Below are 25,354 nucleotides of genomic sequence, written 5' to 3'. Positions count from 1 at the left end.
CAGCAGTAGATTTTTACTCCTGAAACTTTATTAACCTGTAAACATCACCTTTGCCCTTAGAAATTAAGATGTAGGGGTATCTGTGTGGCTCAGGTGGTTAAGCATCTGCCTTTGGCTCAGATCATGATCTTGGGGTGTTGAGATCGAGCCCTGAGTCGGGCTCCCTGCTTGAGGGGGTGTGCTTCTCCCTCTCCCTCTGCCCTTCCCCCCTGCTCGTGCTCTTTCGCTATCTCATTCTCTTTCAAATAAATAAATAGAACCTTTAAAAAAATTTTAATATATAATAGATGTAATAACACATCAAGACATATATGATACATATAATTTCATTTTTTAATCAACTCTGTTTTTTATAAGACCAGAACATCCAAACTTATTCATAGAAATACAATTATCAGGTGGTATTCTGATTTAGTTGAATGCCCTATGATTAAATAAACTGCTCCATTTTGTGTTTTAACCAAGGATCCCAAAGCTCAAACATATGAGCCAGGCCAGAAAGGAGGATGACTAAGGGCAGGCCCCAGGGACACCACTTAAGAAGACTGTGGCTTCTAAGCTGCAGCCAATTGTTTCTTCTCAGAATTAGAGGCCCATCAATCTTATGTTAAAACCTTCAGAGGGCACCTGGGTGGCTCAATCAGTTAAGTTTCCGACTCTTCATTTCAGCTCAGGTTGTAATCTCAGGGTCATGAGATTGAGTCCCATCCTCTGCCCTGTGCTGGGCATGGAGTCTGCTTAAGATTCTCTCTCTCCCTCTTCCTAAGCCACTTCTCCCCCCCCTCACCCCCCATGCTCCCATGTGTGCTTGCTCTCTCTCTTTTCCTCTCTAAAAAATAAAACAAAACAAAACAAAAACCTTCAGATGGCTCACTGTAACTGAGATATCAAGAGGAAATGATTCTCTGGTTTGCAGCAGCCATAAACCAGTATTTGGTGAAGTGGCTAAATTCTGAGCAAAAGGCTGGAGTTCCCTATTTCTATTCCAAAGATCATGTACATTCATTGTCTATTCATTACAGTTATCAAGGGTATAAGGAAAAGAAAATTTGTTTTCTTTGTTTCCTCATGTATCCATTAAATGAAACATCTGTAAGGAATGGAAAACTCTCTACAAGAAATAGTCCATTTCGGTACCTGTCTGTGATATACCAGCTCTCTGTGAGTAAAAATGATGATAGTAGATCCCTATTTATATTTATATTTGTACATACATCACACAAATACATATAGGATTTCATTTTAAACATGCCTGTTTTCTATTACAATAAAACCCTTTGAGGGCAGCCTGGGTGGCTCAGCGGTTTAGCAGCGCCTTCAGCCCAGGGCCTGATCCTGGAGTCCCAGGATCAAGTCCCATGTCCGGCTCCCTGCATGGAGCCTGCTTCTCCCTCTGCCTGTGTCTCTGCCTCTCTCTCTGTGTCTCTCATGAATGAATAAATAATAAAATATTTTTTTAAAAAAAAACCCTTTGAGACAAATCTCATTAAATATTTTAAATTAGTGGTTTTACATTTCATGACAGTTCTCTAGACATCATAACAACTTCTCTAGTACAAACTGCTTAATTGTTAAATGTGTTGATTCTTTGAATACCCGAATACAAAGACCAACTGCTAGTATGTAAGGATTTACCTGTAAGTAGTTTTTTTTGACCTGCTGCATAAGAGTGCCAAAGACGAAATACATATTTTTGAAGTCTGAAATTGTCATATTCTATTGCTTTTTCCATTTTTTCAGCTAGAATGTTCTCTTCATTTATAAGAGGTATTGCTATGTCTCTCCAAATGCTATAGGCAGAAAGTACAGAAAAATAGTATTTTGATATTATGGCAGTACATTACTAATAAATGGAGAGGGAGAGGAGTAATAATACCTCCTTTGTCTCCCCTAAAACCACAGTATAGGGGTTGTTCAATTATTGTTCAATTATTGTTATTGTTTTATTTCCAGCTAGTCCTTGCATTTCCTTTGAGCTTGCTCTTCCTTTTGCTACATTTCTAAAACCCAGAAAAGATCTGAAATTCAGAAGTTTTTGTTGTAACCTATTTAGAGGCAAAACTAGACCTGACCTAAAGTAATTTTGCATTGGGGTACCTCAGCGGCTCAGTTGGTTGAGCATCCGAATTTGGATTTCGGCTCAACTTACGATCTTGCAGTCCTGGGATCCAGCCCTGTATCAGGCTCCACATTCACACAGATTTGACTTGAGATTCTCTCTCTCTCTCTGTCCGCCCTCACCCTCCACCCCCCACTCCCACTTTCTGTCTCTAAAATAAATAAATCTTTAAAATAAATAAATAAAAATTTAAAAACTAAAGTAAGTTTGCATCAAAATCCTCCCTGGATTTGACACATAGCTGTTCATAGTCTTTTTTCCACTTTATTTCATATACATTTCATTTTATATACATATACATAATATATAGAGTAGAAATACTAATATATTTGAACATGTTTGGTTCCAACATGCTGCCCCAAACACCACTGAAGATGTTATATAATATATAGAATGTACAGAAGTTACCTTTGTAAAAATTTTTAAGAAAAGGAATCTAAATTTCAAAACATATCTCCAAGGATTTCAGATGAAGATATTGTAGACTTATCCTTTCAATTTTGAAGTTTTATTTTTTTTTAAAAAGCAATGCCTTGAAGTAAAGAACGTATTTTAATTAAATAAAAGCCAAATAAAAATACAAGAAATATACAATGCAAAATGATGGAGACATGATTAAATAGATAAAATCAGAACAACTGGCCAAAAATGAGTTCTTCATGTGGAGAATATTAAGAATAAAAACACAAATAAATAGTATGTAAAAATCATTTTCTTACCAAAAGTGAGTCTTTACTAAATGTCCAGTATAAAAAGTACATGCTTTTATCATCAGTTCTGGAGTCATCTAAAGTAAACAAATAAATGAAATACCAAACATTAGAAATAAATGGAATGCAAAGGCTAACCCCAGAAGATACACAGGAAAATGTGAGCAATGGTTGCACTGGGCAGTAGGGTGACAGGAACAGACTGGAAGAACCACATACCATTTATATATTTTGTAATTTTTTTGTATATGTCTCTTACCTATTTTTTTTCTTTTTTTTTTGAGATTTCATCTATTTATTTGACAGAGAGAGAGAGCACAAGCAGGGGGAGCAGCAGGCAGAGGGAGAAGCAGGCTCCATGCAGGGAGAGAGCTGGATGTAGGGCTCCCTCCCAGCAACCTGGGGTCATGACCCAAGCTGAAGGCAGACACCCAACTAACTGAGATACCCAGGCACACCTGTTATCTATTTTTCAGAAGTTAAGATTGCAACTTAAAATTTTTTCATTATATTGTATTTAAAGCATTTTAAGTAAGTTCTATGGTATTATTATTGTCAGCTGCATTGATAGTAGTATAGAGTTTGTGGATCTGCTGATCGTTATTAAACTGAATGATTTTCCCTTCTGGAGAGTATAAAGTTAAATAGTCTTTTCTTTTTTTTTTAAGATTTTATTTATTTATTCATGAAAGACACACAGAGAGAGGCAGAGACACAGGCAGGGGAAGAAGCAGGCTCCATGTAGGGAGCCCAACGTGGGACTCAATCCCGGGTCTCCAGGATCACGCCCCGGGGCTGAAGGTGGCGCTAAACTGCTGGGCCACTAAGGCTGCCCAAATTTTCTTTTCAAAAAAAAAAAAAAAAAAGTGTACAGGAAGGCATCACCAAACAGGAATGGGAAAGCCACATAAATTAAAATTTGGGGCTATGCTGAAAGAGAAGCAAATGTATTTATCACTTGGCAACTATTCACAATAACATACATTAACAGGTGGGAACAGCTGACTGAGGGTTGCTGAAATCATCTGTACCTTCTGTACATTCTTTAATGAGTGAAGATAATATTATATCAACACATTAGTTATATGTTCACGGCTACTGTGAAAGGCTAATACTGTTATTTTTTTCCTTATGTTATCACCACCATTTGCCATATAAATAAACATGTGGCCACCTCTGTTTGGTTCAAATCTACATCAACTGCCCAGAATTCTGAATTCAGAGACTAATGTTTTTCTCCTTTGCTCATTGTTGTAAATGCTTTGTTAAGTTTGTTGATACAACGTATGTGTTAATCATGGATTTATTTTAGACACACCACAAAGGCCTGCAGGTCCCGTGATACTCTGCATGATGTTCAATGACATTTGGAAATCCTCAGTTTCATGGTGATGATGTGCAAATTATGCTCATAGTGAGGGGGAATATAAATCATCGAAGTCATTTTTTACTAAATTCTGATTTTCATAAGGGAAGGGAATCTAGATAAATAAAGTAAGAGTACTGGGAATATCACAGCAGAGTGGATAAACCTGGAAAAGGAAAGAAGCAGCAGAAATAAAGACAAATTGCATCTACAATACAGTTTTTCTGCTCTGCCATTAGTCCCTAAATTTCCTACAATTAGACTTTACCTGGAAAGTACTATATAAATATCTACAATAAAGGGCATAGTTCATTTAAAAAATAAACATTTACATGATCAAATAAATGAAAACAAGAATTGTAATTCAGCCAGTAACTCTTGAACTCAAGTTTTCTAATAATCAACTCTTCAAATCAGCATGAAAATGTTCTTTCCATTCTGTTCTTGAAAGAATTTGAAGCCCTTGTTAATCCACAATCTATATGCTGGAAGAGTTTGTTATACTAATATTCCTTTTTTTTTAAGAGTTCCTTTCTCTAAATCCTTTTTATTTTTATTTTTTTTAAGATTTTATTTATGTATTCACGAGAGACACACAGAGAGAGGCAGAGACACAGGCAGAGAGAGAAGCAGGCTCCCCAAGGGGAGCCTGATGTAGGACTCGGTCCCAGGGCCCCAGGATCACGACCCGAGCCAAAAATAATGCAATCTCTCCAATTAAATTTTTATCAAGAAGCATTTTATTCCAAAGCTACTGGGAACAGAGAAGTTTTAAGTTCTTTCTATAAGGTGGTACCATTTTGGCAGGTTAACAATTGTGCAATTAGTCTTAAAGTGCAAGTTTGACTTATTTGAGGTCTTTATAAAAGAATCCCTTTAAAAACAGTGTGACCGCTAGGTATGGTTTGAATAGAGCGACGAGTCCAGAGAAAGGAGTGCTATTTGGCATTTTTAGGATTTGTGGTTGAAGAAGCTCCACCTCAGTTGGACTTCAGAGCTCTCAAGGCAGCAAGAGTATCAGCGCTAAGACTCCACTTTTAAGCCAGGGACATACTTTTAAGAGGAATTCTTGAATTCACACAGGACAGCTTTGGGAGTTCCAGACACAACTGGTTGGATTTTTTTTTTTTTTAAGATTTTACTTATTTACTCATGAGAGACACAGAGAGACAGAGACATAGGCAGAGGGAGAAGCAGTCTCCCTCTGGGGAGCCTGATGTGAGTCTTGATCCTGGGACCCCAGGATCACACCCTGGGCTGAAGGCAAATGCTTAACCACTGAGCCACCCAGGAGTCCCACAACTGGTTGGAATTTTAAGGGGAAACCAATCTCCTGCATTATGATAGAAACTAGAGGCAGTGAAATTTGGAATATCACTATCAACACCATTCTACTTGTATCCCAGGCTGCTAAGGCCTGGGGAAATTTTGTAATAAATTAAAAACTAATGAAATAGCATTTTAAAACACAACTAACAGATTACAAATTATCTGTTCATTAATTTACAGATACTGAATTTATGGTTCATTAGTGTCAACAATGACACTAATTGTAGTGATAGGGAGTAAATTGGTCCCCATTAATAATGTAATTTTGTTCAATGCTATCCATTTATTACATCTGAGGAAATTGATGCATTTAAATAATTCCAATAGAAAAAAGAAGCTTTACTTCTATAATATATGAAGTACCTAGTGTAATGTTAGGAATCTGGTAAGAACCAAACAAAAAAAATATGTAAATCCTTACATTCATATTATCATTTTTGGTTTTTAGTATATTATAACACAATTTTTCTTCTGGGAGGCAGTTCTTTTTTATGCTCGGTTAATCCTTGAATCAAGAGATTATATACATATTTTTTGAGATTATATATTAAATTATTTTAACATCTCTCATCATATTTTTTTCTCATCATATTTTAAAGCACTGTGTCTTTACTTCATTCATAAACTTCATTAATATCCCACATAGCATCATTCTAGAATAATGCTAGCAAGATAGTATGGGATTTGCTATAGATTAAATGTTTATGTGCCCTAAAATTCAGATGTTGAAACCTGATCTCCAGTGTAATAGTATTTTGAGGTGAGGACTTTTGGAGATGATTAGCTCATTAGGGTGGAACCCTTGGGAATGGCATTAGCGCCTTTATAAAAGAGATTCCAAAAAAAAAAAAAAAAAAAAAGAGATTCCAGGGAGTTCTCTCATCCCTCCTGCCATCTGACATAACAGCATGAAGATGGCAGTTTATGAACAAGGAACCAGACTCTCACCAGACAAATCTGCCAGCACCTGGATCTTGGACCTCCTAGCCTCCAGAACTCTGAGAAACAGACTTCTGTTGTTTATAACTGCCACCCAGCCTGTGGTATTTTGTTATAGCATCCTGAGCAGACTGAGACAGGCCTAAAAAATATGTGTTGAATACATTACCTCAAATCCTTCCCAAGTCTAATTTTTAAAACTTTTCAAAGGCTGGAAAAATTAAAAGTAATACAGCTGCCTGGGTAGCTCAGTGGTTGAGCATCTGCCTTTGGCTCAGGTCGTGATCCCTGGGGTCCCAGGATTGAGTCCCACGTCGGGCTCCCTGCATGGAGCCTGGTTCTCTCTCTGCCTGTGTCTCTGCCTCTCATGAATAAATAAATTAAAAAATAAATAAATAAAAAAGTTAAAAGTAATAACAAAAGTACTAAGAAGAAACAATGTCTTTAATGCAAAAGTAAAAAAAAAAAATGCAAAAGTGAGCAGTGTCTATAATAGCACCAAGATGTGGTACAAAGTGTTGGATTTCTCATGATAAGTGATTTTCTTATTTTTTTCTATCTTCTGCAAATTATTGAAAGAGTCTTGAATGCCCAAGGGGCTCTTGGGCCTAGAGACAAACTAACTGCTATTTTTATTTTACAGCTCTATTTAATGAACACATGTTTAAATGAAAACAACTTTGAAAAATCAATTTCCTTAAACATGTAAATGTTTATTACAAATTTTAAGTAAATTCCCTGAAACTATTTAATTAAAATTTAAAATTTACGAAAATGTTTAGAACACTCAAATGCCATATGTAGTGGGCAAGCATACAAAAATGCCCTATCATCAGTTATTACTACTTACTTTACACTAAAATTTATAATGTAAACAATATGAATCCAGTTCATATCTTCATTATTTCTCACCTTATTTCTATTCCTCCCAGGTTACTGTAATACTCAGTTTGATTCCTTTTCAGAAAAGAGTAATCTACCAAATTTTAAAAGAAAAAGGATATTTTTGCAAATCAGCCAGGATACAGAATATGGTTATTGACCAATGGATTCTTGTTTGGGGAAATCGATCTGCCTGCCTCTCTCAAATGATTAAACCCTAGCCACTGGGGTCATATGGTTAAGTTTCCTTTTCATAGTTCTTTTTTTTTTTTTTAAGATTTTATCTATTCATGAGAGACACAGAGAGAGAGGCAGAGACACAGGCAGAAGGAGGAGCAGGCTCCATGCAGGGAGCCCAATGTGGGACTCAAATCCAGGACCCCAGGATCACCACCAGAGCCAAAGGCAATGCTCTACTGCTGAGCCATGCAGTGCCCCTCCTCTTCATAGTTAAACTTTGTTACACCAGCAAGACTTTTAAGTGGATACCTTTCATTTATAATTTATGGTTTTGTTACACAGCTCTCCCTACAATAACATTGTTTTAAAAGGGAGCACTCTAGTACCTATTAAGTGAGAAAAGCAAGAAGCAGAAGGCTACACATAGTCTACTACTTCAATGTAAGAAGTTGAAGGGGCAGAGAATACAGTGTATTCGCTCATGTTTTTCAAAGATAAACAATGGATGGGACATCTGGGTGGCTCAGAGGTTGAGCGCCTGTCTTTGGCTCAGGTTGTGATCCTGGGGGCCTGAGATCAAGTTCTGCATCAGGCTCCCCACAGGAAGCCTGCTTCTCCCTCCGCCTATGTCTCTGCCTCTGTGTCTCTCATGAATAAATAAATAACTAATTTTTTAAAAAAAGAAACAATGGAAAAATTAAAGAGATAAACTAAAAACTACTAAAACTGGATACTTAAGAAAAGGGATGGGATAGGGAGGAAAGGAAGGTAGAAATAGAAGCAATACTTCTCTGAACACTCATTTTATTGCTTTGCTTCTGCTGTCATGTAATATTATACATACAAAAGCAAAGAGAAAAAAGGATGACCATCGGCATAAAGAAAGAATTACTTTGGGTAGCAAAAAAAGTATTATTCTGACTGAAAATATTTGGTAGGATATATACATGTTCAGGACAAAGAGAATTGTATAATTTTTTTGACTTGCATACCTCTCTTAAACTGTATTCAGTGATTTTTTTGTTCTTAAAGATTTTATTTATTTTGAAAGAGAAAGTACAAGTGGGGGGGAGAGGCAGAAGAAGAGAGAGAAGCAGACTCCCTACTGAGCAAGGAGTCCATGCAGGGCTCAATCCCAGTACCCTTGGATCATGACCTGAGCTGAAGGCAGACCTTAACTGACTGAGCCACCCAGGTGCCCCTGCATTCAGTGGTTTTATTGTTAGTGGTCCTATAGTACTGTTATTCCAAAACTGTTGCATGTGCATTATAAGATGAAATTAATAAGCAATGACATTACTGTCTATAGGGATCAAGATTCATAAAAACTGGGTTGAGGAAAAAAAAAGTAGGTTGAGCAGACTACTGGGTGTCCCCCCCCATCTGATGCACTAGGAAAAACATAACACCCCCTCTGCAGTTATTCCTGTCACCAAGAGGAAAAAAAAAAAAAAAAAGAGGAAAAAAACCCTGAATATCAAGTTTGTAGATCTAACGACAAACTTGAAAGAAATACAAGAAACAGAGTAAACAAAATGATGCCAGAGGAAACAATGAGAATGTGGGACATTTTACAAGATAAATGATGTCTTTCTCAATAAAGAAGTAGAATGGGAAATAAGATAGTAGGTGAGTTACAAGTAGCATTAGATCAGACACCCAAGGGCAATGTGGACCCTGCATGGATTTCGATTTGACAGAGCCATGTGGAAAAAGGGCATTTTTGAGACAATTTGGGAAACTCAAATATGGACTAAATATAGAATATATATATACCTGAAAAATAATCAGCCCTATGTGATTGATGCTCAGGAATTATTGCTAATTTCATTACATAGAAAATGGCACTATGCTATGTTCTCTAAAAGTGTCATTTTTTGTTAGAGATGTACATTGATGTGTTTACTGGTAAAAGAATATAATTCCTGGGGTTTGCTTTCCAATACTTCAGAAAAAAAAATGCAAGGGGAGAATAATTAACAAGATTGGCAAAATGTTGATTATTGTTTAAGCTGATGATGGGGGATCATTATGGTGTTCTACTTGCATGTTATGTTTAAATTTTTCTAAGATAAAAAGATTTTTAAAATGCCTTTTCTTCTTGCAATCAGTACCCATCTGGAGATTTCATTTCCTAAGCAATGAGAATCAAGTCTGTGAAGTTAGTTTCCTCCTGACAGTGGTGGATTCTTTGATCTTGGAACACACAGTTAAAATGTCTATTTGCTATTATGAGAGCAGTGCCTACTTTTCTGTAACTATGTGGCTTACTCACAGTTTCCTATATTCAATCTTCTCTGTTTTCACAAACAGAAACAAATACATAGTTATAAATAGGCATATACAAGCAGTCTTTGCAGGCCAGTGTCATGACAAACTGTAAAAATGACTGCAAGCTGAAACCATACAAAACAATCTTAATAATGGGAAAAATCACAATTGTTTGTGATCTCTTACCAGCAATTGTAGCTATATAAGAAACTATATGAAAAAGAAAAATGGTGGGGGGGAAGCAAAGCTGTTATTTATTTAGTATACTCTAATTGAAAATAATTGGAAACTTTAAGGATTGAAGTGCCTTATTCTTTGTAAAAAAATTTTTTTTCATTTTCCTCTGAGGGTGAAGGAGAAATAAATTAATATATATTCAGCCTTGGCTGAGCCCTCTAACTAAGCAATCCTAGGCACCTAGAGAGTTACCTTTCATGAAGTCACATCTAGTGTGTTTTTCCTACCTTATAATATGAAGCGGGCATCTTTTCTATACCTTGGTGAGTTATCAAACTCCTTTCTAAGTCTGGATGAGCTTCCCGTAGTTTTTCCTTTGCACTTTAAACATCATGAAATATCTCTGAAAATTCCATTTCTTTTTTTTTTTAATTTTTTTTTTTTAATTTTTATTTATGATAGTCACAGAGAGAGTGAGAGAGAGGCAGAGACACAGGCAGAGGGAGAAGCAGGCTCCATGCACCGGGAGCCTGACGCGGGACTCGATCCCGGGTCTCCAGGATCGCGCCCTGGGCCAAAGGCAGGCGCCAAACCGCTGCGCCACCCAGGGATCCCGAAAATTCCATTTCTAATAAAACTTCAGGCTTGACGTAGCTATGGTGTCTCAGAATTCTGTGCAATTCTCTAAAAAATTTTCTACAGGCTTCTAGCTGGACATCGGACATAATTTGGTTATATTCTATAAAATCATTTTCAAAATATTGACAGTGAGGTTTATCCCTCTACCTCTCTTATCCCAGGTTTTTAATAATTTTCATATCTGATATCAGAGATGTTTAAACTTTTTTCATATGACATAGTCAAAGTGGAATGATTCTAGAGTGTGAGGTGGGGATGAGAGACCTAGAATCCCATCCCCTGGGTCTCAGCTCCTGAGGTGGCTCCCCTAACATCTCCAAGAACACAGTTTGCAGATATCTATGCTTGATAGTAGAAAAAGTTCTATGGCTGATAAAGTTAAGGCATTAAGACACCCACACACCATGATGCAGATCAACTAAGATTCAACATGTGGGTTCTTCCCAGTGCCCTGGTTCTCTGAATCATCCCAGTCTTAGCAGAAATATCCTATCCCTCTATTCCTGTCTCTCTCTTGCAGACCACCAATTAGGATTCAGTGTTACCCTCCACCGGGCCTTCCAAATGAAGCTTCAGGTTGATCCTGGCTCCCAGCATCCACCTTGACTGAGGCTTTGATTGCACGTTTCAGTGCCCAACATTACCAGTAACTCCCGAGACCTGCCTACACTGACCAAGACATCAGCCTGGGATCTAGAGGTATCACACGTGGTTCCACACACATGTAATTTGTGTTGGTATTTCTCTCCCCAAAAAATGCTTTTTGCTATTTTAGCTTCTCTCAGATACAGTCTTTGTTCTAAAAGTCTCCACGTCCTGAATTACTTCCTTGCCCTCCTTACAGGATCAAAACCAGCTGTTGGAGCTGGTCACTGCTTTCATTAACAATCGGGTCTGGCTTTTAAGTTAGATTTCACTAATGTCTGGCCATATCTTTATAAGCATAATCCCGGGGGGGGGGGGCGGCGGGGGTGGATGGCAAAGAGAACAGAGAAGGGACAGAGTACAGAAGGAAGTAGATTAGAAAGGAAAGAACATATCCTCCTTTGATGCTTTCTATAATGCTGTTTTTATCATTATAAAGATACAAGAGAGGAGGAGAAGGAGAAAGAGGAAAGGGGAAAATATAATAGAAAGATTTTATCAGAAGAGGAAGATTAAATCCCTGGTAAATGCCTCTTGGAAATTTGGGGAGGTTGCTATGAATGTGGCTCTGTGCATACACACGTGCGTGTGTGTGTGTGTGTGTGTGTGAGAGAGAGAGAGAGAGAGAGAGAGAAAGAGAAAGAGAATGAGAGAGAGAAGAATGTTCCTTTGGGCTTCTGAGTGTCCCGCATTCCAAAACAGTTTGACCCCGTATATCTCATAAAATCAAGTATCTATTTGAGAATTTCCATCAAAATTTGAGATGTATATTTTAAAATGTTTGATTATTAATACTGACCAGCTGATCATCCAGTCCAAAAAGTTGTTCCATGTAAGTTTCAGACAACCTCCGAATTTTTGGCTTCATTGATGGATCGATGCACATATCCCTTCAATGAAATCATAAAACATGGCCAAACATTTCATTTCATAGTACTTAGTTCCATAATTAAATCAGCGATTGAAATCCATGATTCTATGGGTGGAGTGTAAGGAAGGAGTAGGAACAGAAACTCCCCCTTGGGAGAGGCATATCAAAATCACCTACAGGGCTTTTTCAAAATACCCCCTCAAGATTTTGCTTGTGCTCCCCAAGACAGTATGCCTCCCTTTCCTCATCCTCAACTTGAAATATCTGCCAAATGAGCACATTATTGATGAGAGAGGGCTACATTTCTCAAGTTAAAAACCAGCGGGGAAATTGTTCTTCTTGAAGTCTTTGGGACTTAAAAGCCTGTGGAGGGATTCTTTAACCATCTTGAGACTGGAAACATTCATTGACAAGACCTTTTTTGGTACTGTACAATGGGTGCGTTACCTTGAAAATAAAATATCTCCCTACCATAAAGCAAAAGAGTACTTACCAAAGAAGACTTTCAAGACCACTTTCCATGATAGTAATGATCATTTTCTGTAAATACTTCAGCGGATCCTCAGGACATGTAATAAGTAGACCACATAACAGAGCCTAGGGAAAATGAAATAAACTCAATCTTTCTGGATTTGCATGTTCTTCCTAAACAACAGATAGACTTCTCTCAGACAAGTACAAAGTCGAGGGGCACCCGGGTGGCTCAGTGGTTGAGCATCCACCTTCGGGTCAGGTCATGATCCCAGGGTCCTGGGATTGAGTCCCATACTGCTTCTTGCTCTGCCTATGTCTCTGCCTCTCTCCCTCTGTGTCTCTCATGAATACATAAAATCTTTAAAATAAAAACAAAAAGCCAAGTACAAAGTCAAATAATGTGACACTTTTTAAAGTTGACATACCTTCTAGATACCCCCTCTTTTTATCCAGTGTTAATATTTTGTTATAGGCAAACTGAAATGTTGTTTACCTTTACTATTTAAAGAAAAATCCATTGTAAATGACACAAGGGAGCTGCTGCTCAGTGTTTTATATTATGTGAGCAGTACTTTGTAGTCAAATTGAAGACATAATTGTGATACTTTTGATGAGTGGTTTCTACCCTTTTTAGGTTTAAGACTGTCTTTTAAAGTCAAAAAACTCTTTGGACCCACCACAAAAGTGATTGAGAAAATCCACCTCAAAATCTACTGTGGGTTCAAGAAATTTTTTTAAACATGTATTTGTATTTTATCATTCACAACAGCTGTAGAGCATATATTTGAAAAATTATAGCACATGTTGCTCCTGGCTGGCTTAGTTGGAAGATCATGCAACTCTTGATTTTGGAGTTGTGAGTTCAAGCCTCACGTTGAGTGTAGAGATTACTTAAATAAATAAAACTTAAAAGAAAGAAAACTTGTAGCATAGTTCACAAACATGGGAAACAATTAACTTGTTGGATCTGGATGTGTAAAGCACATTTATTTATGAATGCAGAAAGCTGCGGCTATCTTATTTTCTTCTATGAGTTTTCCCACAAGGAGAAACTTCTTGTAAAAAGTATTGGTGAGACCTAGAGAATCATTTAATATTTCTTCGTGTGAGACAGAGAACAGGTTAACAGCACACCTCCCACAGAAACCGCCTGGAATCATCCTTAGACATTTCTCTTGCATTTTTGATTCACTGTCTGCTGGCAGGGTCTAGGGTGTATGGGGGCTGGACTGGGGGTGGAAGTGAACAGGCCCTTCTTTTACAGAGGGCCTATTCTTGCTGGCTGTTTTTCTACTCACTCTCTTGTGAATAAAATAATTCCACCCCTTGAGTCATACAGACTTCTTCCCACCTCCATGGACCAAGTGTCAGCAGATCCAGGCCTGGGGATCCTGTCTTAGACTCTCAGCAGTTCTCATAGTGTTATTCCAAATGGAAAAAAAAAAAAAAAGAGGATAATTTCCCTTGATTGGACCCTGCACAACATATTTCTCCCTTTGCAATTAGTTTCATGTCCCCTTTCTAGTGTGCTTACGGGCTGAGAACCCAGCCCTCCAGACTATGGTAAAGTGATCAGACCTAGATGTCTCTCCTTCTCCAGCAATGACTTCCCCCCACCCCAGATGTTCACAGTGAGCCTTCGGCCATCTGCAGACTGACTTCTTTCTCCCCCAGACCTAGAGACTATAACTGAGCAGGAGGTCAGGATTCTCACCACAGTTGCAAGATAGATGTAAACAGTATTCTGTTACCTAAGGCCTGAAGTCTTCTGTGACCTGGAGGCCAGACTTCAGACAGCTCCCTGAATAGCCCTGACCAAAGGCCCTTCTGCTTTCTGGTACTTTAGTGCCCGAGTCCCCAGGATACTGAGTTCCTCTATTCCCCACTTGTCACCAATCCTTCCTTCTACTCTGGCACCCTGAAGACACCTGCATCAAAATCACCTGGGAGGTGAACAGGTCTCTGAAGATGGGGCCTAGGGAGCTGCATTTTGATGAGCTCCCCAGGTGATTCCTATACACTAAAGTCTGAGGACTAGTGCCCAAAGGGAGCTCAGCATTTTTTTAAAGAAAGTTGGGATCTGATTAATGAATATGAGAAATGATTTATTTTTTTACATTTCTAAGTTCCAACAGAGTAGAAAACTACTTTTCCTGAAAAGTCAAATCAATTCGAAAGGATAAGCCTCTGGAACACTAATAAAGGCTTGTGGAATAGCATAGTTCAAATGTTCCCTTTCTGCATAAGAAATCTCACTGTTCAGTTTCCCATTGGGCAAAATAAAATTGGTTGAGGCTTTCTAGATTAATGTGTATAGTACATCGCTATGTGCCAATAAGAAAACGTAATTAGTGAATCAATAGCTTTGTTTTCTCCCTAATGGAAAGAAAAATTATAAAACCAGTAGCTTGGTCTTTATAAGCAGAAGCAAAATATGCAAACATCCCCACAAGATGAATCTTTGACTCTCAAAAAACATCAATTAGGGCTTTATTACTATTAGGTTTCCTGGTTAAAAACTTACACAATCAGGGACAAAAAAGACCGTCACTTAATAATTGAGATTGGCTCCCTCAAGCTAATAATTCACAAAATAATTTTGCAATTCTCCACTTTATTTTGGCTCTGCTGTCTAACTCAGACCCCAATATTTCTCAAATATTCTGAAAGATGTCTGACGACAAACATGGGTTTATCTAAGACAATAGTTCCTTGTTTCTTTTTTTTTTTAAGATTTTATTTATTTATTTTGGGGTGAGGAGGGAAGAGCAAGAGGGAGAGAGAGTCTTAAGCGACTCTGCACTGAGCATGGAGCCCAACGTGGGGCTTGATCTCATGACCCTGGGATCACCCACCTGAGCTGAAACCAGGAGCTAGATGCTCAACTGAATGCATCACCCAGGTGCCCCCAAGACAATTGTTTTTACTCCTTTCTACTACTACCCATCTTTCAAGGAGCCAGTGGGTGGAATCCACTGGGTTTATATCCTGGATTTGCAATCTTCTAATGTGGAACAAGTTACTTCCCTTTTCCTGTTTCCTTACCTATCCATGCGATAATAAAGGTACATATATCATAGGAATGAAATGAACTAATGTCTGTAAAGTATTTTGAGTAGCATAAAACAAGTACTCAATAGATAATAATGATAACAAGCCATCATTATTTTTCACTATTCTATTGCTAATTATCACCTCCATTGGAGGAAAAGACTTGAACAAAGAGAAAGAAATTCAAAACTATTCCCTTGTACCACTCAAAGCCAGTGTGATGACAGAGAGATTGACTTTAAACCAAGCCTAAGGGATCCCTGGGTGGCGCAGCGGTTTGGTGCCTGCCTTTGGCCCGGCGCGATCCTGGAGACCTGGGATCGAGTCCCAGGTTGGGCTCCCTGCATGGAGCCTGCTTCTCCCTCTGCCTGTGTCTCTGCCTCTCTGTCTCTCTCTGTGTAACTATCATGAATAAATAAATAAAATCTAAAAAAAAAAAAAAGAAAAAAAAGAAAACAAGCCTAATGGAAGAGATAAGGACAAATGCATCTGGGGGGCAATGATTAGGAGAGAGAATTTGATAGAACAATAGTTTAAATATAAACGGTAAGATAGTAACTGTCTATGAGAACTATGGTTAGATATAAAATACTTAAGAGAGCAAGTCTTTTTTTTCCTTTTAAGATTTTATTTCTAAGTAATTTCTATACCCAACACAGGGCTTGAATTCATGACCCCAAGATCAAGAGTCACATGCTTCACTGAATGAGCCAGCCAGGCACCATAAGAACAAGTCTTATTTGGCTTTTCAGATATGCAATAAATATAGTAAAATATATTAAGGGCCTCTGTAGCAACGCAAAAATTAATTGCTCTATGAGTGCAGAGATAAAGTGATTACAAAAGGCTTGCGAGGCCCTCAGCAGTGAGAGAAACTTCCAGGTGCCAAGAAATGGGCAAGAGGTTTACAGATAGGGTCTTTCTCTAGGTAATTTACAGAGTGAGTAGGTTTTTAAAGTATAAACTCAGAGCTCTTCCCTTGCCCATAGCATACAGTCAGGCAAAATTGTCTGCATGTGTATCTTCCCCCAGAATTTGAGGGTTTTTTTTCACATTATCTATCTGAAAATACATATTTTTTTAAGATTTTATTTATTTATTCATGAAAGACACAGAGAAAGAGAGACAGAGACAGAGACACAGGTAGAGGGAGAAGCAGGCTCCATGCAGGGAGCTGGATGTGGGTCTCCATCCTGGGGCCCCAGGATCACGTCCTGAGACAAAGGCAGACACTCAACTACTGAGCCACCCAGGCGTCCCTGGAAATATTTTATTATATGCAAACCCAGAAACACATTCTTCTTTTAAATAAGTGGTAGAGTAATTAACATATAGTTTTCACCTTGTTTGACTTCTTTCTTAGATGAGATTGCTTTTAAAATGCAATGATGGGATCCCTGGGTGGCGCAGCGGTTTGGTGCCTGCCTTTGGCCCAGGGCGCGATCCTGGAGACCCGGGATCGAATCCCACATCGGGCTCCCGGTGCATGGAGCCTGCTTCTCCCTCTGCCTGTGTCTCTGCCTCTCTCTCTCTCTGTAACTATCATAAATAAATAAAAAAATAAAAAAAAATAAAAAAAATAAAAAAAAAATAAAATGCAATGTTAAGTACCTGCCTTCAGCCCAGGGCGTGATCCTGGAGTCCCAGGATTGAGTCCCACATCGGGCTCCCCACAGGGAGCCTGCTTCTCCCTCTGTCTCTCCCTCTCTCTCTGTCTCTCTCATGAATAGATAAGTAACATTAAAAAAAAAAAAAAAAAAAAAAAAAGAATCACACAGTTACAGAAACCTCTTTCCTTACACACAGGTTTAAGTTTCTATTCAAAGTCCTTCTACCCCCACTTCCCACCTCCACACCGCCCAAACAATCCCCAAGTGACATCTCACAAATGCTTGCCATCCCCATCTATGGTAGAAATGGAGTTGGCATGCTATTGCATCATTTGAGGGGACCTCTTGATTTTTTTCTATAGTAAATTAAAAATTTTTAAACAAAAAGATTTCTGTGTCTTCTTGACATTTAAATGGAAGGTGCCGAATTTTTATTTGCGAAACCCTATCACTGAAAGGATACTGATTACTATTGAAAAGGGTCAGCTGACTTCAGCCATTCACAGGGGAACCCCAGGCAGAGGAAGACGCGCTCAAAACCAGAGCCTGAGGGGTTTTAAGGCAGACTGGACACAGAAGGAGACGCAGTGGCCCTGAGTTGACAGCAAGACCGTAGCTGCTGATGCCTGCTGGGTGCCTGGCTGATGGGGAGACGGCCACCTCCAATCCCTGGGCAGGTGAATTGTTAGTGGAGCAAGAACAGTCATATACTTGTTGGTTACTTATGTGCTCCCCAAATTTGCCTCTGGAACTGCATCTGCAAACAGGCTGTCTGGGCTAAGGGAACTCGGCAAACCTAAGCACCCTCGGGAAAACCCAGAACCTTCTAGCCCCAAGGTCCCATAAAATGAGTCAGTCTATCCATTTCCTTTTCTCCAACAAGGGCTGGCTGTCTCTTGCCCCTATATTCCCATAACTCCAGATTCTTGCATCAATGGCAAATATTTGCAGCTGTTAGTCCCTCAAAGAAAATACCCAGGGACAGTCTGCATAATGTAGAAATAAATGCAATATTTTAAAAATGCAAATTGGAAACAATCACAAAAGAGACATAAAAACTGCAAAAAGATCATAAAGTAAAAAATTGTTATATATTTCTAAAAATAGAAAACTTTACTTAAAAATCATGATTTGTTATTTAAATACGCCCTCTGCTGGAAATGTCTTGCAAACGAAATGTTAAACCGAAATCCGAGCTAACATTTGAAGAGCACTTTTCTGCTCTCAGAGACAATCACTATATATAGATGTTTAATAATTTGGTAGACACTGTACCCCATAGTACCTCACCCATCTCTGATCCCCAAGGGGTAAACCTTGTCTGTAGACAGTATGCTCACTACTGACTAGCAGAAAATTGAGAGAAACCGGTTTTTAAATATTATTGACAATGTGTTTGTGAAATTCTACCAAATTCTACCAAAAGGGCTTCATTGTGTATTGCTCCTATCTTAATATCTTTTAAAATACAAATGTCTCTTGCAAGGAATCTATCCAAGGAAGGAGATTTCAACAGTGGTGGGATGAGCATTTCAGAGTTCTTAGAACTGTCTCAGTGAGTGAAGAATCAGAAGACAATGCTCAGTTTTCTCACAGTTCTATCTAGGTGAGGCTCTGTGTCCCCATGCAAACATTTTTTTTTAAACTTTGAATTTCTAAAATATGTTTCCTGAATTTAAAATAGTACATAAGGAGTAAATCTTTTATTGCCCATATTTCCAAGTATTTGATCAATGACTTCATTTATTTTAAACCTAAAATCAAAGTTTAAAAAATGCTTGCTGCCAAGGTCTAAAAAAACAGACAAAACCCAGCCATTCTATATCTTGATGTTTATATCTCTTGTACAAACAATACATGTAGATTGCGTGGAAGGCATATTATACGCTAGTGTTCCCTGAGGGAAGTAGACCAGCTTGCTGCAACATGAGGATATGAACCATGAAGAAAGAGATTATTTCCTAATCACTATTAATCACAGTGATTTCAAAATCATTTTTTTTAAACAGAAAAAAAAAATCTTAAAAAAAATAAAACCAAGCTCATGGGAATCCGAAAATATATCCACATAAAAGCGGAGCTATTCTTTGGGATGTTGCACGATGGGTGTCAAGGGAAGCAGCAGACCTCTCTTCCTTCCAAAGCCCTTTCTCCAGCCACAGAGCAAGCCTCATGGGAGTCATTAGAACCCTGGGCTTCTGCTCATACAAAACAAAAAAGAAAACCTTTGGAAATCTACCTGTATGCACCCAGGCACACACAGACCAACCTAGAAACTGAGCCAGAGTGAGAGGGTTTGATGAAGGTGCTAGGTGGGATAGAGTGGCCCACCTAGGAAGCGGGGTGTCCAGGAGAGCTCGGTTAGTGGCCAGAGGCAACAGAGCTCTCATCTCAGGGAGACCAGACAAGGCCTGCGACAAGGCCTGCGACAGGCCGGCCAGCTGGATCTGGGACGAGAAAGAAGAGCTTCCCAATAAGAAGTACTTGTACACTCCCTGTGCTTTATTACTTTTTTTTTTTTTTTAAGATTTTATTTATTTATTCATGATAGAGAGAGAGAGAGGCAGAGACACAGGCAGAGGGAGAAGCAGGCTCCACGCAGGAAGCCCAACATGAGACTTGATCCCAAGTCTCCAGGATCACACCCCGAGCTGAAGGTGGCACTAAACCACTGAACCACCCTCTTTATTACTTTCTAGTTTATTTGGTGATAGTATGGAGAAAGTAAAAGAGGGAGCATTTTTTCCCACATTGAGGCCAGCATTTCAGTATTTTCTTTTAATATAGGAAAACTTCTTTTTCTGATTATAAAAACAGTATATGGTCTATGCAATTTGGAAAATTCAGAGGAAATAGAAGAAAATAAAAATCAACCACCATCCTGCCAACCTGAAATAACCTCTAATAAAAATTTTAATTTCAGTCTTTCCTCAATGCATATACTTTTAAGTTTTAAAATTATAATTTTATAAATTACAATTAGGATTATGTATTGTTATTGTATATCTTTTTTTTTTTTTTGGTATAGCCTTTTTTTTTTCTTGGCTAATCATGTTGTGAATATTTTTCCATTTCTGCTCAAAATTCTTTAAAACATCATGCACTGGGGGGCCTGGGGGGCTTAGTCAGTTAAGCATCTGCCCTTGGCTCAGGTCAGGATCTCAGGGTCCTGGGATCAAACCTGGAGTCAGGCTCCCTGCTCAGGGGGAAGTCTGCTTCTCCCTCTCCCTCTGCCCCTCCCCGCACCCCCGCTTGTGTTCTGTCTCTAATAAATATAATCTTTTTTAAAAACTCATGCATTGAGGTTGATTGATAATCTACTGCAAAAATAATAGTACTATAAATGTTTAATCATTTCTAAATGGTTGGCCATTTAGTTTCTAACTTTTTCCCCTTATTAAAAATTATAGGGCAGCCTGGGTGGATCAGCGGTTTAGCGCTGCCTTCAGCCCAGGGCGTGATCCTGGATACCCGGGATCGAGTTCCACATCAGGCTCCCTGCACGGAGCCTGCTTCTCTCTCTGCCTCTGTGTGTGTGTGTGTGTGTGTGTGTGTGTGTGTGTGTGTCTCATGAATAAATAAAATCTTTCAAAAATTTTTTAAAAATTTTAAAAATTAAAAAAATTATATGATGTAATATTAATTTTTACTACTAATGATGACATGTATGTATCTTCATCTGACCATTTTCTTAGGATAGATTGCAAGAATATAGAATCAGAAGGTGTGTTTTGAAGCTCTTCATATGTTATCTCAAAACTGCCTTTTAAAAAGGCATTATGAATTTATACTCATTAACAACCAATGTGAGTGTCCATTTTACCTTGCTGACACCGAGAATGTAAAATTATAATTTTTGTTGATTTGATGGATGGAAAACAGTAATTCATTTCATCTACATTTTGTTTTGTCAGTAGGACTAAATAAGTTTTCTTACATCTCCTAGCTGTTATGGACTAATTGCGTTGCTTCAAAATTCATGTATTCAATGTGATGATAATTGGTGATGGGGCTTTTGGAAGATAGGGTTAGATGAGGTTGTGAGACTAGGGTCCTCATGATGGAATTAGCACTGTTATAAAAAGAGAGTCACCAGATGGCTTGCTTTCTGTCTCTGCCATGTGAGGACACAGTGAGAAGGCAGCCCTCTGCAAGCCAGGATGGGTGCCATCACCAGAACCCAACCATGCTAGCACCCTGACCTCAGACTTTCAGCCTCTAGAACTGTGAGACAACAAATTTCTGTGATTTAAGCCACCTAATAGAATGGTATTGTGTCATGGTAGCCCAAGCAGGCTATGACACTAGCCGTCTATGATTTTGCATACACTTTATTTGTCCTTTAGTGGGACAGGCTTCATTTAGATAGGATAAGGGAGGTAGATAAAACCGTACCCAAAGAGAGACAACCCTAGAGAATGAGAAATTCAGAAAGACAGAAGCAAGGCCACTTGAATCTCCATTCATATCCCTGGAAGTCTCCCCTAGAGTCCTTCTCACCTATGGGTTTTTTGTTTTGTTTTATGTTTTGTGTGAGATGGAGAGAGAGAGAGATAAAGAGAGTTCCCACGGAGTGGGTGGGAGGAGGGGCATGGGGAGAAGAAGAAAGAGAATCTTAAGCAGGCTCCACACCCAGCTAGGAGCACCCTGCTCCACCCCCTGACCCTGAGATCATGACCTGAGCTAAAATCAAGAGTCAGATGTGTAACCAACTGAGCTACCCAGGTGCCCCTCAGCTAAGGGCTTAAAGGGTCTTGTGGTGATGTTTTTTTTTTTAATTTAAATTCAATTAATTCACATACTGTATTATTAGTTTCAGAGGTAGAGTTCAGTGATTCATCAATTGTATATAACACCCAGTGCTCGTCACTTCACAAGAAGGGCTTTGTGGTTTGAAACAACAAACCACATCAACAGTCTATTCGGGCTGCTATAACAGAACATTGTCGATTGGGTGGCTTATAAACAACAGAAATTTATTTCTAGAAGCTGGGAAGTTCAGGATCAAAGTACAGGAAGATTCTGTGCGTGGTGAGAGCTGCTTCCTGGTTCACAGACGGCTGTCTTTTCACAGGGTCCTCACATGATAGACGGGAGAGGGATGTCTCTCAGGCCTCCATTATAAGGGTACTAATGCCATTCATGAAGGCTCCACCTCATGATTTAATCAATCACCTCCCAAAGGCCCATCTCCAGATACCATCACATGGGAGATTAGGCTTCGAGATATGAATTTGGGGAGACATAACATTCAGTTGATAGAATGCTCTTATTACTTTTACATTTTCACAATAAAATCTATTTTTTAGATTCAAAAAGAGACACCAGGATCACCAAATAGATCACCAAAAACAGACACCAGGATCTATCAAAAATAGATCCTTTGGTGCATGTGAGAAGAGCTGTTCCATGTGTGACCCCGCTGATCGCTGGGAAGGAGGTAACCAAGATGACTGGCCGTCTGACAGTCTCTCCACCCTCACTGTGACACTCAGGCTTTTTCTGAAGTTCCAGAAGCTTGGTTGCCCTTGAAAAGAACAACCTTGGGCAGCCCCGGTGGCTCAGTGGTTTAGCACCACTGCCACCTTCAGCCTGGGGTGGGATCCTGGAGGCCTGGGATTGAGTCCCATGTTGGGCTCCCTGCGTGGAGCCTGCTTCTCTCTCTGCCTGTGTCTCTGCCTCTCTATGTCTCTCATGCATGAATAAATAAAATTTCCTTTTTAAGAAAAGAAAAGAACAACCTTCTTGGAGACAGTGATCATTTCTGGGTCAAGGGTAATTTTCCTTGGCTTATTAAATACGTTAATATGTTCTAGACCCGCACTGTCCAATATAGGAGCTACTAATTACACGTGGCTATTGAGCACTTCAGACGTGGCTAGTCCAAATTGAGATGGGCTGTAAGTGTAAAATACATGCCCGGTTTTGAAAGCTTAATGTGATTTTATATTGAGTCCCTGTTGAAATGACTATATTCTGGACAGACTGGTTTTATAAAACATATTATTAAAATCAACGTCACCTATATTTTTGCTTCTTTAATGTTTCGCAGGACACCCAAATAGATAAATGCACAGAGAATGAAGGAGAAAAATTTGGGCTAGAGACAACCTCAGATTCACTGCTGCAAGTGGCCAAAGCCATTGGGGCATTTTCTACTAGCACACGGTAGATACCCAGCAAATATTTACTGATGGAGTGGCCCAATGTACCCTCCTCCTTAGCTTACCACTCCTGCCGCCCCCAAGAAAAAAAGGCTGGCGGGAGTCAAGACCTTAATTTGTTGTTCAAAAAAATAGAAGTTACCTGACGAACTTGAATTGAACATACAATCCAATGGTATTTAAGACGGGTGTACAAACCCTTAGGAGCCCACAAAACCATTTTTCCTTGTGGACACAGGATAAACACCAATGGCTCCCAGGGCTACATGCTTCTCTAGGAACATCCAGGGATGGTATATCTCTGCCCCAGCATTCCAAGCAGCAACCTGATGTAAATTGGCTTACATCCCATCTCATCTTGTCTCATGACTACCACCACCCACCATGGTCACAAACACTGTGGTCCGAGAAACTGAATACACTGGTTGTTTAAACCAATGAGGTTTACACCATCTTTAAAGCGGATCTTTAAGCCCTGTTTATCCACTCCAGGTGGTACCACATGAAGCAGACACAAGCTCTCCCTGAAAAACCTTTCAGAATTCAGATTTTTAAACAAACAAAATGATTCTTGTTGTTTTAAGCCACTAAGTTTTCCAGTTGTATGACATAGCAATGGGTAACTAATACAGCGAGCAAACAGAAAATGACTGACCAGCCAATCACACCTGTCATTCCAGCCAGACCCTAACTACGTACGGTATGAGAAAACACAGCCAGCCATTACTATCCTTTAACTTTTTATTATGGAAAACTTCAAACATACAGAAAGTAAAGGAGTATAATGAACCCCTATGTGCACATACCCAGTTTCAACAATTATCCCATTCTGGGAGTCTTCAAAGCTGATCATGTTAACAATGATTTTAAAATGACAACATATTAAAGAAAACAGGAAATGATAGACAAAATAGCTGAAAACAGGCAAAATTTTAATCAGAATGTGTAAAATAGAATCGGCTGATATTCTAAAACTGAAAAATATACTGTTTGAAATTAAGAATTCATTTGATATACTTATTAACAATATCCTGGACACAGCATAAAACAGAATCAATAAATTTGAAGACAATCATGAAAAATATCCAAACTTGAGCACAAAGAGAAAAATAAGGAAAAAACAGAGCAGGGGGTGGGGAAAAACTAACATAATTACGATTGCAGTCCCAGAAAGAGAAAGGAGAATTGGGTAGAAGCATTATTTGAAAATGATCAAAAATTTTCTAAAACTGATGGAAAATATCAATCAATAGAATCAGTAACCCAATAAGTCAAGCAGGGTTGTGTTTTGTGGTTTGTTTGTTTTCTTTAAATCAGCCTCTATGCAGGGGTTTGCAGGGAAATGACATCCAGGTTTTATTCAGGATAGGCGGGCGAAATTCAGACGAGGTTAAATATGCAGGGAAGTCCTGATTTAAAAAAAAAAAAAAAATGTATGTATTCCAAAGCTTGCCGAAGATGGGTTTTAGAGGATTGCTAGTCCTGTTGAATCGGGTCAGATGAGTAGCTGTGTAGGGATATGAGGCTCAACGGGTTCATCCTGATAGTCCTTTAGGGGAAGTGGGTAACCAGGCTAAGGAGGGAGCGGGGCTCCCAGAAGCCTGCTCTCTTGCCCCGCTGGTAACGTGGTCAGAAGTGACGGAAGGGCTCATGAGAATATCGCCTTCAGTGAAGGGCACTTCTGAGGGCTCCCCTTCTCTGGGAGCAAAGCAATGTGGTAGGCTGGTGGGCTAGGGTGCTCTCACCCAAAGGAGGAACCAGGGATGCCTCTACCAGCTTATGGGAAGTGGAGAGCAAGGTGAGGAAAGGCTATCACTTCTCTGATGCTCCCGGACCCTCAGCTCGAGCCCACTTTCTGCTATGTATCTCACAGCCAACCAAGACAGGGTCATCGCAGCTATTCTGAGTGATCTAAATCTTAAACCCA

General features: G+C 39.1%; 1 protein-coding gene across 14 annotated transcripts in view; it reads right to left on the bottom strand.

Moving 5' to 3' along the window:
* The window catches only part of FBXL13 (F-box and leucine rich repeat protein 13), a 204,693-nt gene that overhangs the window by 177,133 nt on the left and 2,206 nt on the right, over window positions 1–25,354 (bottom strand). For 11 of the 14 annotated variants that reach the window (XM_049096636.1, XM_049096633.1, XM_049096637.1 and 8 more), the window contains exons 2-5: window positions 12,622–12,725; window positions 12,057–12,147; window positions 2,839–2,906; window positions 1,636–1,790 (exon numbers count right to left, since the gene is read on the bottom strand). In XM_049096636.1, the coding sequence (XP_048952593.1) occupies window positions 1,636–1,790; window positions 2,839–2,906; window positions 12,057–12,147; window positions 12,622–12,665 (358 nt within the window). In that variant the 5' untranslated portion in view covers window positions 12,666–12,725. Of the gene's footprint in view, window positions 1–1,635; window positions 1,791–2,838; window positions 2,907–12,056; window positions 12,148–12,621; window positions 12,726–25,354 lie in introns of those variants that run through there. The other 3 variants (XM_049096640.1, XM_049096642.1, XM_049096643.1) reach the window with 3 other exon arrangements.

Source organism: Canis lupus, chromosome 18, assembly GCF_003254725.2.
Source record: "Canis lupus dingo isolate Sandy chromosome 18, ASM325472v2, whole genome shotgun sequence".
Lineage (NCBI taxonomy): Eukaryota > Metazoa > Chordata > Mammalia > Carnivora > Canidae > Canis > Canis lupus.
Note: the sequence above shows the minus strand (reverse complement) of the source record. Positions and strands in the feature narration are given on the sequence as shown.